A 16,600-nucleotide genomic window follows, 5' to 3' on the forward strand; every position below is an offset into this window, starting at 1 on the left:
CCACACAGCACCAAGGACCTGGCCCAGCCCTTCCCCAGTGCTCTTCCTCCTCTTCCATCGCTCTGTTTCACCATCAGTTTAAATTCTCCACGTTACAGGAGGGTACAGCAAGAAAAAGGACAGAGGTGACAGTGCCAGCAGAACCAAGGAGGTGTCACTGCCACACATCTGCCCAGAGCTCAGCAAAGTTGGACTGAGCAGGGGATGGGGAAAAGTGAGGACAATGAGGGCAAGGAGGGTGCAAAAAGGAGCCCAGGTCCTCCCCAGCACAGGGGACACTCACCATGAGCAACAAGAGGCTCTGAAATCCATGAGCAGTGTGGAAATGCAGAGCATTTTGGGCACTCCCTGCTCAGGGTATCCCCATTCACTGCCTTCCCAGGGACCACACAGACAGAAAGAACCACCAAGATCTGATTGATTTGAAAATACATTAACCATAGAGAATAGAGCTTTAATTTTTCTTTCTCAACAACAATAAGGAACAGTTTACATTAAAAAAAAAACCAAAAGCATGAATAAAATAATATAAAACAGATATTATACCACAGTGTGGAATTCAGATAATCTAAGAACATTAGCAGCACTTCTACAAATAGATTAAAAGCTGTAAGTGCTCATTAAGCTCAGATCGAGCAACTCCCAGAGACCAAAATGGCATCCAACAGAGAAAAGCAGCAATTCTGTGTAGGGCAACAGAAAAGTCTAATGCCAGGACACCAGATACATTCAAATCCCTGTGCTGAGGGGTAATTCCCTGTCCCACAGAGCCCCACGATGGCTGTCACACCCTGCTGCCCTGCCAGGCTCTCCAGAACACTCCTTGAACAAGGGAAGTGACAATCGTGGGTCTGAGGTTACATCCACGTTGCATTTTCAAAGCTTTTCATTAATTCTGTTTGGGAAAACAATTTCTTCCCTGGCTTCTGGGAATTACTCTCCAGAGAGAACGAATTTCTGAGAATTTAAGTCAATCTTACATAGCCACAACAATGACATTTTTAGTCTCTCAGTATCCACGATCAGGATTTTCAATTCTTTATTGTCCTTAGCAGCAAAGCCATACTCATTCCTAAAACTTCCATGTATTTAAGATCTTGTGCATAGTTTAATCTTTAGCATTAATTTGTTAAAAAATAAATTTAAAAAAAAGAGGATAAATGGTGCTTTTCCCCTCCTCACCAAAGCACTGATGCAAAATGCCCTTGCTCCCAGTCATGTCCCACTGCTGATGGCTCAGGAGCCACCGTGGAGAAGGGACTGTTCCCTGCAGCACCATCCACAGGTTCTGCTCAGCCTCCATGTGCAAAACCCATCTATAAAAGGAAGCTATTAAACTACTGAACAGGAATTTAAGGTGGAATATGCACCAATCCAAAATTAAATTAGAAATTAGATTAGACACATTAAAAGACTTCCATGGCTATTCTAAACTGTGTACATTCTCCAGAAGTTCGGGATTCAGGCAAAGCTGGGAAGGAAGGAATCCACACACTGAGCTGTGTGAATGTGTGGCCATGGCCCACGTGGCCACCAGAGGACAGAAAAGTGGTCACACTAAGAACCACAACTGTTTAGATGCCTTAATTGGTGAAATATTGCTTATTCAGGGCAATGAGGATGCTGACCTTGAGTGGAAAAGCAGGAACAATCAGTGGCATTTGATCTACTTCAGGGCATCTGAAAAAGCTTCTACAGGAATTTCTGACACAGGTTCTGGTGAATTCCAACCCTTCCATGGTGCTAGGAAGGGCTGGAACTCCATCTCCACATTGTGCTCTATCAGTTTGTGCTCACACGATAGTAAAATGCTGAAGACAAGCCCAGAACTGCTCAGTACTCAGGGAAATTCCCAAATGGAATGAGAAATAAGACAGAGGTTTTGATGACATGACCATCATTTTGGTCCTACTGATCAAATGCTCAGAGGCTCCCACTGTTCCTCTGGAGAAAAGAGATTTAGATATCAGAAGATATTTCAAAAGCAAACTTAGGGGATGAGAATCCCAAAACTAAAGTGATTTTGATATTGTAAGATATTTCAAAAGGAAACTTAGGGGATGAGGATCTCAAAACTGGTACCAGTCCCTGGTCAGAGGCCCATTGGCTACTGTGGCTCCCAGTGCAGGGGACCAACCTCAGGAAAATCCAAGAAAGACAGGAGAAATAGTCAGGCAAAATAAGTAATAAATAAATAAAAAACAAAGAATAATAAGAACTTCATCCCACAAACTGCTCTTGGCCACAAGGCTTGTGTCTCCAGGGATTTTGGGACCCATCTCTTCAATAGTTCCATCTCTCAGCCTTTTTTCCACCGGTCAGTGACAAGGGCTGACACCTACAGTTCCACTGCTGGCTCACATTGCACTACCAGGTGCATTTGGATGAGTCAAGGGATGTTCCCCATGCCAGGGGCTGGATGAGAGCAGGACAGGGACACAGCAGGAAGTTCCCCCACAAAAAAAACCCAAAAAACCAAACCTCTCAATCTTCGTGAAAAACATTCACAGCAAAGCCATTCAGGGACTCAACACAGCAAGAGAAAAACTATGAAAAATCACACATTTAGGAACAAACACAACTTCTAAAGGATCTGCACAGGTGACACCAAAAGAGATGGGTACCAGGAGCTCCTTGGAAGGTTGCAAGAGCAGAAAGCTCAAATGCAGGAAGAGAATCCATTTGAGGAACACAGGGCCAGGACACAAACACTCAGTGGATTTACACACACTGAGACTACCTGAGCTCAGCACAAACCCCACAGCAATGTGGGTGCTCAGTGAGGGTGTGATGGGAGCCGAACTCAGCCCATGGAGCCCATCCTTTCTTCCTTCCTCAGGCTCAGCTCAGAGTGACTGGAGCAGAGAACGTGGGCTGGTAGCTCATGCCACCCTTGCAGCAATCTCCTCAGAAGGTGTGGAGTTATGGAATGGTTTGGGTTGGAAGGAAACTTAGAGATCACCCAGTTCCACCCCCTGCCATAGGCAGGGACACCTTCCACTATCCCAGGTTGCTCCAAGCCCTGTCCAACCTGGCCTGGGACAATTCCAGGGATCCAGGGTGTGCCAGTGCCTTATAGTGCAGAATTTCTCCCTAAAATCCAATCTAACCCTGCCCTCTGTCTGTTTAAGGCACAGAGCTCCAGTCCCTGTTCCCACAGGCTAAAATAGTCCTGGGCTGGCAGTGCCATTGTGGGGGGGATTTCAGCTGCACAGAGCTGCTGGGATGAGACATTCCTCTTCCCCAAGGGGCCAGACAAGATTACTGTATATGGACAAGCCTGGTGACAGGCCTCTCCTGCGTGAAAAACAGGCCATCCTGGGCTGCACAGCTGGGAGAGATCCCTGCTGGCTCCCAGCACCATGACTGCCCCTGTCAGAATTCCAGAACAAGGCTTTATCTCATGGGGATCCTGCAGGGGGGCAGAGCCAGGCAGGAGAGGCTGAGCCCAGAGAAGACCCACAAACAGCTGCACAGCAAAACCTTTGCTTTTCAGCTTCTTAGCAGCTTTTAAGCATTAAAGAGAGCCCCAAGCTCCTGGTGGGGTCTCGCTGTGGGTCCCCACAAGCACAAGAACTTGCCCAGCAACACAGCTGAAACAAAGCTTTTTAAAATTATTTTTCCTTAATTTTTTTTCCTCTTGTCCAGTCTTAAAGCCAGAAGCAAGATGAAGCCAAACTGAGGTTGTGAGGGTGGCTCTGCTCTGAGCTTCCTGTTGCCCCACCAGAACAACTCTCCCAGCACAGGGACAGTGACAGATTGGCACATCATGGAATAGGTGCTATAGAAACCACACAGTTCTTAGAAGCAAAAGATTTCTCACCCCACCCTCCCCTCAAAAAATAACCCACTTAGTTGACATATTTTCTCTCTATACTGTATATATATTATATATAGACACAATTCTCTGGTAAACATTTACAAGATATCGTAAATAACATTGAAAATTTCTATCTCCATTTGCACAACAGCGCGCACTCACACAGCACACAAGGACACACAGTCAGGTACAATCAATAAATAAATACTTTTTTTTCCCTCCCCCTCCAGAAATTATTCAAAAAAACACTGCTATTGAGCGGCCCAAAGACACTCTCAGTTAATACAGACAGCAAATATTGTGCAGAATTTCTTGGCTGTTTTTGTTTAAAAACCAAGGAAAGAAGCTTGAAAGGTTTAGCATCAGCAATGTTGCTTGGTCAGGTGGTGTTTAAGGTGACCCTGGCCCTCAGGAAAGGGAGAACAGATACTTCCCATTCCCTCTAGACAGGTGACAGATCTGTCCTAGAGCCTTGAGGGAACAGGAGCAGCCTGGAAGGAGGGAGGACATGAGCTTTTCACTCTGCTTGGTGGAAAGATGAAAGATTCTCACAGGAACTGGCAGATCTCAAGCTCTTTGTTTCCTGTGCTACCACAGTCCAGCACCCTTTGGGGTTTTACTGCTTCAGGGAATTTCCCAGATTGTTGCACACATCTCTTTATGGGATTATGAGGAGTGAAGGGCTGCCCATCGCTCTCCCCCTGCCCCAGCCCGTTCCCCAAAGGGTTCAGGATGTGCCACTGCCTTTTCCAGCTGTGACCTCCATGTCCCAGAATACAGAAATTGCTGATTTGCTGAGAAACAGCAAACCACTCCACCAGGCTGCTCAGCCCTTCCCTGAAGCAGCAGTTTTCTCCTGTGCAGACTGACAACCACCTTTTTTCTGCCAGCAACATCTGACACATGCCACGAGCCAACACAAACCAGCACAGACAGATGATCCACAGGAGGAGGGAGGAAGGGCCCCTTCCCCTCCTGTGGGAGCACTCCAGCAGCAAGGCAGGAGCAGGGCCAGAGGAGAGCACACACACAGCACACATTGCACCAAGGGGAACACAAAAGTTTGCAGCAAAACTTGAGAGAAAGTACCCTCAGAGAGAGAGCTCCAGCTCAGCACCCTCAGCACTGCCCTCCCTGGCTGGGCTGGACCCTCCATCCACCCACCCACCCCTCTCCTTTTCCTGCATTGTTTTTACCTGAGTTGAAAAATGACTCCGAAGCCTCTGCAGGGGCAGCCTGTGTGGGACACAGCAGCTGGAGAGGCACTTCATGCACTGGGCTCCAGGCTGTGCGGGAAAAGTGGCCACACAAGGGCATCTTCCCAAAGCAAAGCCCACTCAGGGACCTTGGGCTATTTTCCTCTCACAGGCCTGTGGGAAAAGCCCACCAAGACCTAACTGGAGATGCTCAGTGGGTTTAGGGGACTCAACAGCCAGCCCTGAAGCTGTCAGAGGGAAAGTCAGGATAATCAGGAGCTCTGACTTGCCTTCTGAGGAGCCCTTCCCTCACAAGAGCTCAGAGGAACAAGAGACCAGACTCCTACCACAAGCAGCTAAAGTAAGGCAGGTAAGAAAACCTCCAGCCTGGAGTTCCCAGAGGAGGTCAGGACCAGATTTCCCAGTGTTCAGAGAACATTACAGAGGCTGGACTTTGAAAAATAACCCCAATGCTGAATTTGGAGCTGTTCTGAAAATCCATCCAGACACGAACCTCTTGTGTGCTCAGATATTGTAGGAACAATGTAAAATCCCAGGGAGAAAACAGAGCCCTAAAAAAAGAAAATATTGAAGGGGAAGCAATGCATTGAGGGACAAGATCAAAAGAGGAATTTCTGTGATCAAAGTCCCCCCCATTACTGGCAGAACCTTGTTGTGTCAGTGAGAAGCTGAGCACTGGCAGCATCCCTGTGCTGCCTGGGCTCGCAGGGCTGGCTGCCTTCCCACCCCACAGGGAAGGGCTGCCCAAGGAAGCAGCTTTCCAAGGAATCAAGCAGCTTTCCAAGGAATCAGCTTCCCCTCTGTGCCACCAAGCTCTGCTCCCCCAGCCCCCGAGCTGCACCCTGGGATGTGGCAATGCCTGGGCAGTTTTGGTGGCCACAGCAGCTGCTCCGAGGCCAGGAAGCCACGGCCTGGTCCTGCTCCAGGCACAGGAACACACCTGGAGGGATCTTTGGTTGAGTCACTGCAGAAGGTCTGAGCCTGGGCCTGTGCTGAGCCCAGGGGACTCCCAGCTCACTTAGCAGCACGTGTCCCACCACCTGAGTCCCACAGGTGTGGCACTTGGAGAGACAGGAGAAGGGAGGGAGCCTCGGAGGGGAGTCCTGGCTCTTTGGGTGCCTCGTCTGCTCCAGGTCCTTCATTTGTTCTCAATCAGAGTCTGCACTTTATAGACCAGGTCCCGAGCCAGCTTCAGGATCTGCTTGGTGTTGTGGCGCTCGGCCATTTCTGCAACACAAACCAGACAGGTGAGAGCAGAGCAGCCCCCAGCCCCCAGCTCTTCATTCTGTTATCCCTGTGCTGCCACATTCTCCACCTCCCCTGGCAGGGACACCTGGCTCTGGAGAGCCATCCCGAACCAGCCCAAACCTCAGCTCCCTCCAACACCTCCAGGTTGGCCACTGCTGAGGAGGGCAGGTGGATTCCAGCCCCACCAGATCCCTCAGAGCTCTGGCTGTTGAACATTCCCACACCTGAGCAGCTGCCCCAAACTCAGCCCAACAGAGCACGAGCTGTACCATTGAAAAACTTGATGATGTCTGTAAAATCCATGTTGTTCTCCAGGATGATGTCCCGGTACATCTCCACCAGGGCCAGGGCTATGAAGAGCACGTAGTGAGCAGAGGAGACGTGAGCAGCAGCCCAGATGGTCTCCCAGACAGCAAAGACATCATCATACACCAGCTCTGTGAGCAGAGAACAGCAGTTACCCCTCCACTCACCCCACCCTGGCTCACAGAGCTCACAGCAGCACTGGGGAGACACACTGGGTGCTTCCTTCCCACAGGAACCTGCTCCAGCTGGAAGCAGTCTGTCAGTCATCTGTGGGGAGAAAAATTCTGCCCAGCAGCAGGTGACACAGGCCCCAGGACACACTCATGGAAAAGCTCAGCAGCAGCTCTGGAACAACAGGTTCTGTATCTAGACAGAACAATCAGCCAGACATTAACCAAGGAAAAGTGAAAAGGAATTAAAGTTTAAACCTGCTGAGGAGCCTGGAAGCAGACCCTGCCCCACCCTTGGGTAGTCTCAGCACACACCTCTCTTGAAGTCCAGGAGAAACCATCGGTAGCAGAAGTAGAAATGAGTGTAATCCCCATTCTGGTGCATCAGCTCAAAGAGCTCAGAGTCCAGAATCTGTCAAGAAAAGCAAAAGGAAATTCAGGAATGCACACACAAGGCACCAGCCATCCCTCTGCCTACTTCCCTCCATCCCACTGCTCTCCTACTGCACCAGCACCTCCCTCCCTTTCCTGGCACACACTGCTCCAGCCCCTGCTGTCCCTCCTGCTCCCCAGCCCCTCCAGGACCAGCTTTCCCCCCTGGGTGTGAGGAGCTGCCATCCCCATGCCAGGAGCTCTCACCTGGATCAGCGACCTCATGTTGGCAAAGTGGGTGTCCATGGCTCCTCCATGGGGGAAGTTCTGGTTCATCCTCTTCATCAGCTCGGTGAAGCAGCTGAAGGCCAGAGCCTCTGTGCAGGGAGGAGAGACATCACTGCAGGGCTGCATGGGCCCTGCTGCTCCTGCAGCAGCAATGTCCCTCCAGAAAGTCCAGCCTGGCCCCAGGGTGGGTTCCTGGGACAAAAGGGATCCTGCTCCACACCTCAGGCATTCCACTGCAAAAGGCCACCACCCACCTGGCACATCCCCCCACAGGGACAGGGAAAGCAGAGCAGAGGCACTCACCATCATCCAGGATGACCAGGAGAGGGGCCAGCAGGTCACACATGCCTTGCACATAGCCAATCTCAATGTGCTGCCAGATGTAGCTGTGTGAGAGAGCAGGAGAGGTGACCTGGGACCTGAGTGCCACCACCTGTCACTTCCTTTGCCCATGCCCTGTCTCCCTTCCCAGGATGCTGGGGTAAATCACATCTGTTCATTCTGTTATCCCTGTGCTGCAAATGATTAAATTCTTGTGGTGCCCCCCAGGTAAGGCATGGCACAGTCCTGGATCAACACCCTGCCATGGCCACATCCAGGGTCACTCCAGGGCTGTGCCGTGGCCATTGCAGGGCAAATCAGCACAGGGAAAAGCAAAATGGGAAAGCACAGCACAGCGGGGTCACTGGTTAAAGGGCAGAGACTGATAGAACTTGTTCATCTCTCATTCTCATCCTTCTCCCTCCATTCATTCCCTTGGTTCTCCCTGCAGACACTGCCTGCCTCCCCTTCCCATTCCCAGTGTCCCAGGAAGCACCCAGCCCTGCAGGGATATCTTCCCTTTTTTGGTAGCAAGGCAAAATGTGTTCAGAGAGGACTCAGATCTGCTGCTGGCACAAGGGAAGGATCTTTCCCATCCTGCCCACTGGTTTTCCAAAATGTGCTGTGCTGAAGGTCTAATCTCAGCAGAGATCTCCAGCTCTGGCTGTCGGGTGAAGTGACAGCACCAATGGAACAGCAGCTTCTCCTCATGTTTGCAAGATGAGTAATAATATTTTAGCCTTTACTGCCTGTGAAGCAGGAGCTGAGCTGGAGCTGGTCTGAGCCTGTGAGTGTCACTAGGCAAGCTCTGAGTCACAAGGACTCAGAAATGCACCCAGGTCTGGCTCTCTCCTGGGATTTTGGGCAGGCACAAACCATCCCGGTGCTTCAGGCACTTTCTCATTAGCACTACAGCTCTGTGGGCTGATCCTCATTAAAACATTTGCCAGGCATGCTCCAAGAAGCAGGGAGCCCCTGCCTTGTCCAAAACCCCAGGACACAGCAGTGATGGGGAAGGACAGCCAGACACCTTGGTCTGGCAACTGCCGCATCCTTCGAGCTGCGGCCCCAGTGCTGGGGTGATGAGGGGAGGAAGGCAAGGAGCAAAACTCCATAACCACACCACAGTTTGAGGCTCCAGCCTGCAGGTGAATCCCAGGAAGGCCCCCAGAGCCCCCACCTGCACATGACGTTGCGGAGCTTCTCCAGGTTGGCGGGGGTGAAGTACCAGTAGTTACGGTCACAGCGCTGCACGTCCTTCTCAATGCGGTGCAGGTTCACCGTGTACATGTCCAGCAGCTCTGGCTGCCCAAAACAAGAGCAGAGTTGATTTGTTTTCTAGTAAAAAGCAGGGAGAGAGCTGCAAGGGCAGTGGAGAGACAGGGCAGACTTTGGGTGGAAGGTGGGAGCCCCTCTATGCCCAATTGCGGGATCAGCACAGGGCAAATGCAGGTAAATCCTGCCCCTCCCTCAGCCCTGGTGAGGCACATCTGGAGTGTGGTACTCAATTCTGGGCTCCACAGATAAAGAAAGACAAGGAGCTGCCAGAGAGATTATTTGGAGTCTCAAGTATCTCTCTGATGAGGAGAGACTGCAGGAGTTGGGCCTGGTCAGTCCAGAGAAGACTGAGAGGAAACCTCATAAATCCATACAAACATCTCAAATCATGTGCCAAAAGGAGAGTGCCAGACCCTTTTCAGTGGTACCAAGTGACAGGACAAGGAGCAATGGCCATAAACTGAAACACAACAACATGAGGAAAAACTTCTTCCTATGCAGGGTGGCAGGAAGAAAACTTCTTCCCTTCCAGGTGACAGCCCTGGAATAGCTGTCCAGGGAGTGCATGGAATCTCCCTCTCTGGACCCATCCCAAACCCACCTGAACACAATCCTGTGTCACCTACCCCAGGTGACCCTCCCTTGGCAGGGGATGATCTCCAGAGGGCCCTTCCCACCCCAACTGCTCTGGGGTCCTGGAGGGCAGCCAGGAAGGAACCCCCCCTTGCCAGGTCTGCACTTACAGAGTAGGTGACACCTGTGGAGGAGAGAGCAGCTGGTTCACTGCTGGTCAGATCAGTCACAGTCAGAGAGTCCAGCTGTGGGTACAGACTCTCCATCTCTGGTTCCTCAGAGAGGTTGTCCTCACTCTCCACCAGGCTCTGCTTCTCAGCCTCGCTGTCTGCCCAGCTCTCCACCACAGTCAGGGCCACAGTGTCACTGTCACGCAGGAGCCCCGCCGAGCCCTCACCCATGGGGACAAAATCCACGCTTCCACCAGTGGGAAATTCCCCTTCCAGGCTGTCCTGGCCCTGCAGCTTCTCCTGCTGGACACCATCTGTGTCTGGTGGGGCTGGCAGGTCAGAGCCAGCAGCCTTTCCCTGGGAGCTGGATGAGGATTTGGTGGTTTCCAGGGCACTGTCCTCGTTGCTGAAGCTGCGCTCCGAGAACCCCGATGTGATGGAGAAGTTTTGGGAAGAAGGGTGCCCAGAATCAGGGGAACACGTGCCATTGGGGACTGTCCCATTGGGGATCTTGCTTTGTTTGCCATCTTCCAGCTGAGAATCTACTTCAGTCTGTTCCACCTCATCCACAGATTCAAACACCTGCAAAGTGGGAAGACATCCCAAGCATTCAGTAAATGTTGGGAATATGGGCACTACATCCCCAAGAGCTGTGCACTCATAGTGCCCATGTTCCCAGCAGTAGAGAGGGAGAAAAACCCCCCCTTATCTTCTTCTGCCTGGACTTGAGTCAGTGCTTGGTCATTTGCACAACTCCAAGCCCACAAATCCCTGCTCCAAAGGACTTTGCTTGGCATTATATACTGGGCAGAAATTTCAACAGGTGTTAAAATTAAACACCTGGGCATGAACAGCCATGGACCTTCAGGTGTGAGGCCACGGGGCAGAGCTGGCAGGTGAACATTGAACACCCCAAGCAGAGCACAGATCTGACATTAGTAACTCCAAAGCGGGTTGGGGACTCATTCACCTCTTCAAACACTGGTTCTGTTTGCCAGAAATCGCTGTGGTTGTGGTGAGGGGTCAGCCCAAGCCAAGGCAGAGCCGTGGGGACAAGGAATGGAGGGACAAGGTGCTCACCTGGGTGCTGGAGCTGGAGTCGCTCTGCAGCCGGGCGTGGTTCTGCCGGCCGGAGCTGCAGCTCTGCGAGGACTGCAGGGGACAGGGGAAAATGAGAAACAAAAGAAAAGAAAAGCAAAGGGGTCAGGGTGAGGGAACTCAAGCAGAGCTCTGGCACTTCTGCAGGTGAAGAACAAGCAGAAATGCACCCAGTGAATATCTGACCCACGATTTTCCTGTCACACCCATGGTGCTGCATCACCCAGCACAGCGTCCTGCCTCAGCCCCTGACACTGCTGGGGAGGTGATAAAGGCAAAGCTTTGTTAGGTCAATGCACACAGCAACTTTGTTCAAGTGCTGTGTGCTGGGTCTGAAGGAGCTGCTTTCCTCTGGCCTGCATGGAGGTCATGCTGCCTCCCTGGAGTGAGAATTTCTACAAATCTCTGTCCTAATTTGGCAGCAATGCAGCTCAGCCCAGCTCCGTTTACATAAACGATGAAGTCAGGCTATAAAACACTCCCTCCAAGCATATTCATGCTTTTTTCCTTTTCTTCAAGGACAAATATTGATGTTTTAATCCAGACTCGGTGGAAGCAGCTCCTCTCAAAGTCACGAGTACCCTGTTCTGGCTTCCAGTCGAAGCACAGAGGGAAGGGCTGGGCTTTGCAGGCACCAGCCTGGCTCTGTGGGGCCCCTCTGAACAACCAGCCCACAATGAGAGCAAGTCCTCCTCTTAACTGAGCAGAGGTGCAAGGCATGGCCATGACATCACACACAAACAATAGGATTTTAAGAAAATACAGCACATTCAGAACAGCAGTTGTCCCCACCCTTGTATTGTGGGTGTTTGCTGGGCAGGGCTCTGGTGGGGAAAGGAAGGGCGACAGTTTTCCTCCATTACCATGGGAGCACTTAAAACAGGAAATTTCAGGTTGAGATGGGAAAAGAGGGGAACTTTTCGTGTGTTCACTCTGCCAGCTCCCTTCCCACATGTGGGTCCAAAGGAAGAGCCACAGTGGAGATGCTGAGGGGATAGGAATGATTCCCAGGGCTTCAGCCAACTGAGCAGCACCTCTGAGAGCTGCTCAGCATCCAGTTCCACTCTGCCCATGGCTCAGACCTGCCTTCCCTGCATCTCTCCCTCTCTGGGCACACACAGAGCCTGCAGGACTGGGGCTGAGCTCATCTCTTTCCCAAAGCACCCACATAAACTTCCCAGAGGGAAGCAGATCAAATCTCCAGCGCTCACCTCCCCTCTGGGCCAGCAGCCTGAGGTCAGGGAATGCTCTGCCATGCTGGGCTCTTCTCCTCCAAGGACAAAACTCTCATGGAAACACTCCCTGGACTCTGTTCCCAGGACTGCCTTTCCTTTCACAGGCTTTTCCCTCCACACCCTTCGGTTTGGGTTGTGGACCTCATTCCTCACTGTATTGCTAAAAGCCAGTCCCAAGGTGCTGGATGACACAGTGTGCTGAGGGTGAGCTGAGGCTCCTTCCATGCCGGAAAAGGAAGCCAGGAAGCCCAGTGCCACGCTTCACAGCCCCTTAGTGCCATGCTCTTCCTCCTCACCCCTACTTCAGACCATCTTCCCTGGAGCTAATCCTGAGTATTTCACTTCCACAGGGAGCAGCAAGACACACAGGCGGGCACAGGTCAGGGGAGGAGGCTGGGCAGGACCTGTGTCTGCACCCCACAGGGACTCTGGGTGGGCTCTGCCCAAGCCCTCACCTCGTTGCTGATGGTGGAGTCCCTGTGCATCATCCTCTGGATGTGGGAGTCCAGGCTGGCCCCCGAGGAGCACTTGGCCAGGGCTGCAGCGTGCGACTCCTTCTCGCGCTGCCGGACGATGGCCTCGCAGCCCAGCCACTCTGCCATGGTGTGCTCGTAGCATGCCCGGGTCTGCTCGTCAGCCTGGCACACAGGGGGACAGGGGCTGGCAATGGCTGTCCCTGGAGAGCCCCAAACCAGCCCCTCCTGTGCAATGGCTGTCCCTGGAGAGCCCCAAACCAGCCCCTCCTGTGCCCCACACAGGGCGGTGAACATCACAGCCACACTTACCCTGCACAAAATGTGGCGAAATTTGGATGGAAAACTGCCCACCCATCTCCTCCCTGCCCTCCCAAGGTGCACAAGGCACTGAACATGAGGAGTTGCACAGGTCAGTGAGAAGCTTGGCCCTAGCAATTCCTGCTGATCCAAGGGTTTGTCCCACTCCTACCTACAGCCCAGTCCAGAGTGGACATGAGGCCCAGTGGGCTCACAGGGGTGTGCTGAGGCTTCTTCCATGGTGGAAAACAGAGCCAGGAAGCCCAGTGCCCTGCTTCACAGCCCCTCAGTGCCAGGAACATGCTCTTCCTCCTCACCCCTACTTCAAACCATCTTCCATGGAGCTAACAGACCTCTGCTCACAGACCCCTCCACTGGGCAGGGCACACCCTCACCAACCTCCTTCCTCTCTGCCTCTGTCATCCCAAACTGGTAATGGCCCAGCAGGAAGGGCCACACAGCCTTCCTGATCTCGTGCTGGATCCCGCCGTAGTAGATGAGCCGCAGCAGCTCCTGGTCCTCGTAACTCTGTGGGAAGAGCCTGGGTCAGGGCACAGACACAGCCAGGTGTCCCCAGGCTGGCTATGCCACCCATCAGCACCACAATTGATGCTGCAGGTTTTAGCATTTGTGTTTTTCAGATTCTGAGCTGCTTTGGTGTTCTGAGCTTCATATTAGGGGATGGTGAGCTCTCTTCACAGAGTAGGAAGACACAACAATTCCTTCTCTAGCTGGGGACCAAGGACAAATGATCCAAATCTCAGGCCCAAGAGCAGAAACAACATGGACTGAAGAGAGGAAAAACAAGCAGGATGGAACTGCATGGGCTAAAGCTGGAATTGGACAATTAACTCCAATATGCAAATGGAGCAGAACTGATAAAAGTGAGAGACCCCATGACTAGTCATGCATTTTGGGTTCATCTTGGGTGTAGCCCTGGCTGGGCTCTTGTGCTGCCCAAGGTGTACCCATTGAGGCCTTCCAATAAATCCCTACTTTATTTTTAACTCTGTCTAGTCTCTTTGTTAGAGAGCCCCCAGCCCCACTGCCCATGATCCCTCAGATCCCTGCCTGGGTTTAAGTAGAGCCATAGGCTGTGGGTGGACATTTTGGCTCTCCACACCAAAGAGTGACCCACAAAGTCACCAAAGCACCGCTGCTGTGCCCCTGAGCTGGCAACACATCAGGACCCCACTCAGGACAGCAGCACCTGTGTGACAGACACTGCTGCAGGCTGGCTCTGAGCAGAAGCACCTGAAGAAGAGCAGTGCTCACTCCTCAGCTCTCACATGCCAAGGATTAGGAGCCTCAGGCTCTGTTCATGGGACAGCCCGGCTGACTTCCCTCCTTGAGGAGCTTCTTGACGTGTTTCACCCCCTCCCCGTGCCACACCCACTTCAGTGGCACTGCCCTGTGTCCCCAGGGCACGGCCCTACCGAGCTGTCCTGCAGGTATCTGTGCCAGATGTCCACGGTGAGCCCCGCGCTGGCGCTGCAGGGGACATCAGGGGACACGATGTTGTGGTTCACCAGCGCTGACAGGTGAGTCCTCACCGTGGACAGGTGTCTGCAGTAGGCCAACCCTGCAGCAGGAACACCACACCTTCAGCTGTGCAACTCCAGGAAACACGAGGATGAAGAGCAGGAGAAAGCAAGGACACCTTTACCCAGCCACATCCAGCCCTTGGAGCAGGGATTGTACCAGGACAGGTCCCTCACCTTGTACCCCCAGTGCTGCTGCTCATGGGGCTCAAGGCTGAGAGGCAGAGCCCAGCTGTTTGTTCCCCACCCTGAGCACATGCAGCAGGCTGGTCCCAGCTCCCCCAGCCCAGGACCTCATCCCTTATCCTGTCACACATCCCAAGGCAGCAGCAGGGGGTCACAAGTACTCACATCCGTAGAAGGCCCGGGACAGGATCTGGTACTTCATGTTGTCACACAGCAGCTTCAGTGGAGCTCTGCCAACAGAAACACACAAGATGTGAGAGGAGAAGATGCTCCTGTGCACCCCCTCAGCCTGGCTTTGATTCCACTGCTCCAGCTTTGCCTGCAGGGATTCAGCAGGGACGCTGCCCGGGTTCAGAGCAGCAATTCCTGCTGCCAGGCTATGGAGCAGCTGAGATGTCCCAGATGCAGGGACAAGGCTCACCTCAGCCACATCCCAGTGACCCTGCCATGGCTCCTGGACACGAGCCCTGGCTCTGCTGTGCCCCTGTGCCCCTGTACCTCTCGTGGCTGCAGCCATTGGCCGGGCCCCCGTCGGAGGAGCCGCTCTGGGAGCAGGAGGAGCAGGAGGATTTGCGGGTGCTGGGCTGCCATATGGGGGGCAGGACAGCCCCTGGAGCATCCATCAGGTCCTGGGGCACTGCAGGAGGGCAGAGAGGAGCATCAGCTACAGCCTGGCACTGCCCTGCAGTCAGGGAGCTACAGAGAGAGCTTTCATTGGCAAACGCAGCATCCCACTCTTGCCAAGGAGGCTCCAGCAACCAAGCAGGAGCCACCACAGGGAATCACAGCACTGGTGAGCTCAGGAGAAAGGAAAGGGAACAAACAGCACTGATGAGAGAGAACCATTGCTAATTAACCAGCTAATTCAGAAAGCTGATCTTAAACTGCTTCGTGCTGACCAAGGCAGAAACCCAACACCCAACGCAGAGGTTCCAGAGAGAAAAACAGGATTGAAATCAGCTGCTGTCCCAGGAAGAGTGGAACACTGGAAGGGAAAAGGCCCATCCCTCAAAGGATCTCATCCAAAGTTCAGGGAAAGAAGGGAGCATCCAAATCACAAGAGAGGAGATGAAGACTTGGATGAAGAAGTTGACAGGCACAGCAGGAGCTCTGCATGTTGTCACTTGTTAATCCCTGCTTAAACTCAAAGTGCTACTCCAAAGGCCTTGGGTCCTGCCCAGGTACCACCCACACACAGCCCAGGCCATGAGGAATAATCCTTTTTACTCCTCCTTGGAAATTAAATTGTGGTAGAAATTTCATCTTCTGGCTGGGTAAAGGTGCCCTCGCTCTCCCTTGGTCTCACTGGCTCTCCCTGCTTGTGATAAGGAATAAATTACATTGGCAGGAAAAATACTGAATTATTCCCACAGAAGCCCCTTCCCCTCCCACTGAGCTGATGGGTCAGTGACAATCAGTGATGACAGGGACAGCTCTGCAGGAGCTCTCAAGTGACAACACAGGTGAGCTGAGCACCAGACCCAACCAAGAGCTCATTACACTGATGCCAGGAGGTGCCCAGAGCAGCACGGAGAGCTCGGGATCTGCCAGGGACACTCAGGCACCATTTGGGGATCATCACCATCTTGCTTCCAGCTGGAATCTTCATGATCTTCCCTCTCCCAGCAGTCACAGGTGCAAGGAGTGGGTGAAAAGCACCATTAATGGCAACTAGAGACACAGAGAGAGGACAAAGGCACCAGTGAAAGGGGAGAAAGGAAGAATCTGTGGAGAAGAGAGAATGATGCAGTTCCACCCCTGGCTGAGGAGGTGCACAGGAACAGCACAGGCTGTGATGATGCCAGCTGAGGAGGTGGCAGCAATTCATTTCCCAGAAAATGTGGCCCCCAGCATGGAATTTTAAGGGGTAGACCAAAAGGCAACCACAGAAAGGCACATCTCTATCTGCTGTTTTAGCTCAAATCAGGTTTTTATCTGACTCACTGAATTGTGTTAGTCAGCTGAAGGAAGGGAGAACCAAGTATAATCTCAGCTGACGTTATG

General features: G+C 52.5%; 1 protein-coding gene across 3 annotated transcripts in view; it reads right to left on the reverse strand.

The window, feature by feature from the left end:
- Window positions 1–417: 417 nt before the first annotated feature.
- Window positions 418–16,600, reverse strand: part of SGSM1 (small G protein signaling modulator 1) — a 38,189-nt gene continuing 22,006 nt past the window's right edge. For 2 of the 3 annotated variants that reach the window (XM_066561926.1, XM_066561925.1), the window contains exons 13-25: window positions 15,095–15,233; window positions 14,762–14,826; window positions 14,306–14,451; window positions 13,269–13,397; window positions 12,552–12,734; window positions 10,844–10,915; window positions 9,764–10,345; window positions 8,923–9,047; window positions 7,725–7,807; window positions 7,401–7,510; window positions 7,077–7,173; window positions 6,555–6,722; window positions 418–6,264 (exon numbers count right to left, since the gene is read on the reverse strand). In XM_066561926.1, the coding sequence (XP_066418023.1) occupies window positions 6,176–6,264; window positions 6,555–6,722; window positions 7,077–7,173; window positions 7,401–7,510; window positions 7,725–7,807; window positions 8,923–9,047; window positions 9,764–10,345; window positions 10,844–10,915; window positions 12,552–12,734; window positions 13,269–13,397; window positions 14,306–14,451; window positions 14,762–14,826; window positions 15,095–15,233 (1,988 nt within the window). In that variant the 3' untranslated portion in view covers window positions 418–6,175. Of the gene's footprint in view, window positions 6,265–6,554; window positions 6,723–7,076; window positions 7,174–7,400; window positions 7,511–7,724; window positions 7,808–8,922; window positions 9,048–9,763; window positions 10,346–10,843; window positions 10,916–12,551; window positions 12,735–13,268; window positions 13,398–14,305; window positions 14,452–14,761; window positions 14,827–15,094; window positions 15,234–16,096; window positions 16,268–16,600 lie in introns of all 3 variants that reach the window. The other variant, XM_066561927.1, reaches the window with a different exon arrangement.

Source organism: Molothrus aeneus, chromosome 18, assembly GCF_037042795.1.
Source record: "Molothrus aeneus isolate 106 chromosome 18, BPBGC_Maene_1.0, whole genome shotgun sequence".
NCBI lineage: Eukaryota > Metazoa > Chordata > Aves > Passeriformes > Icteridae > Molothrus > Molothrus aeneus.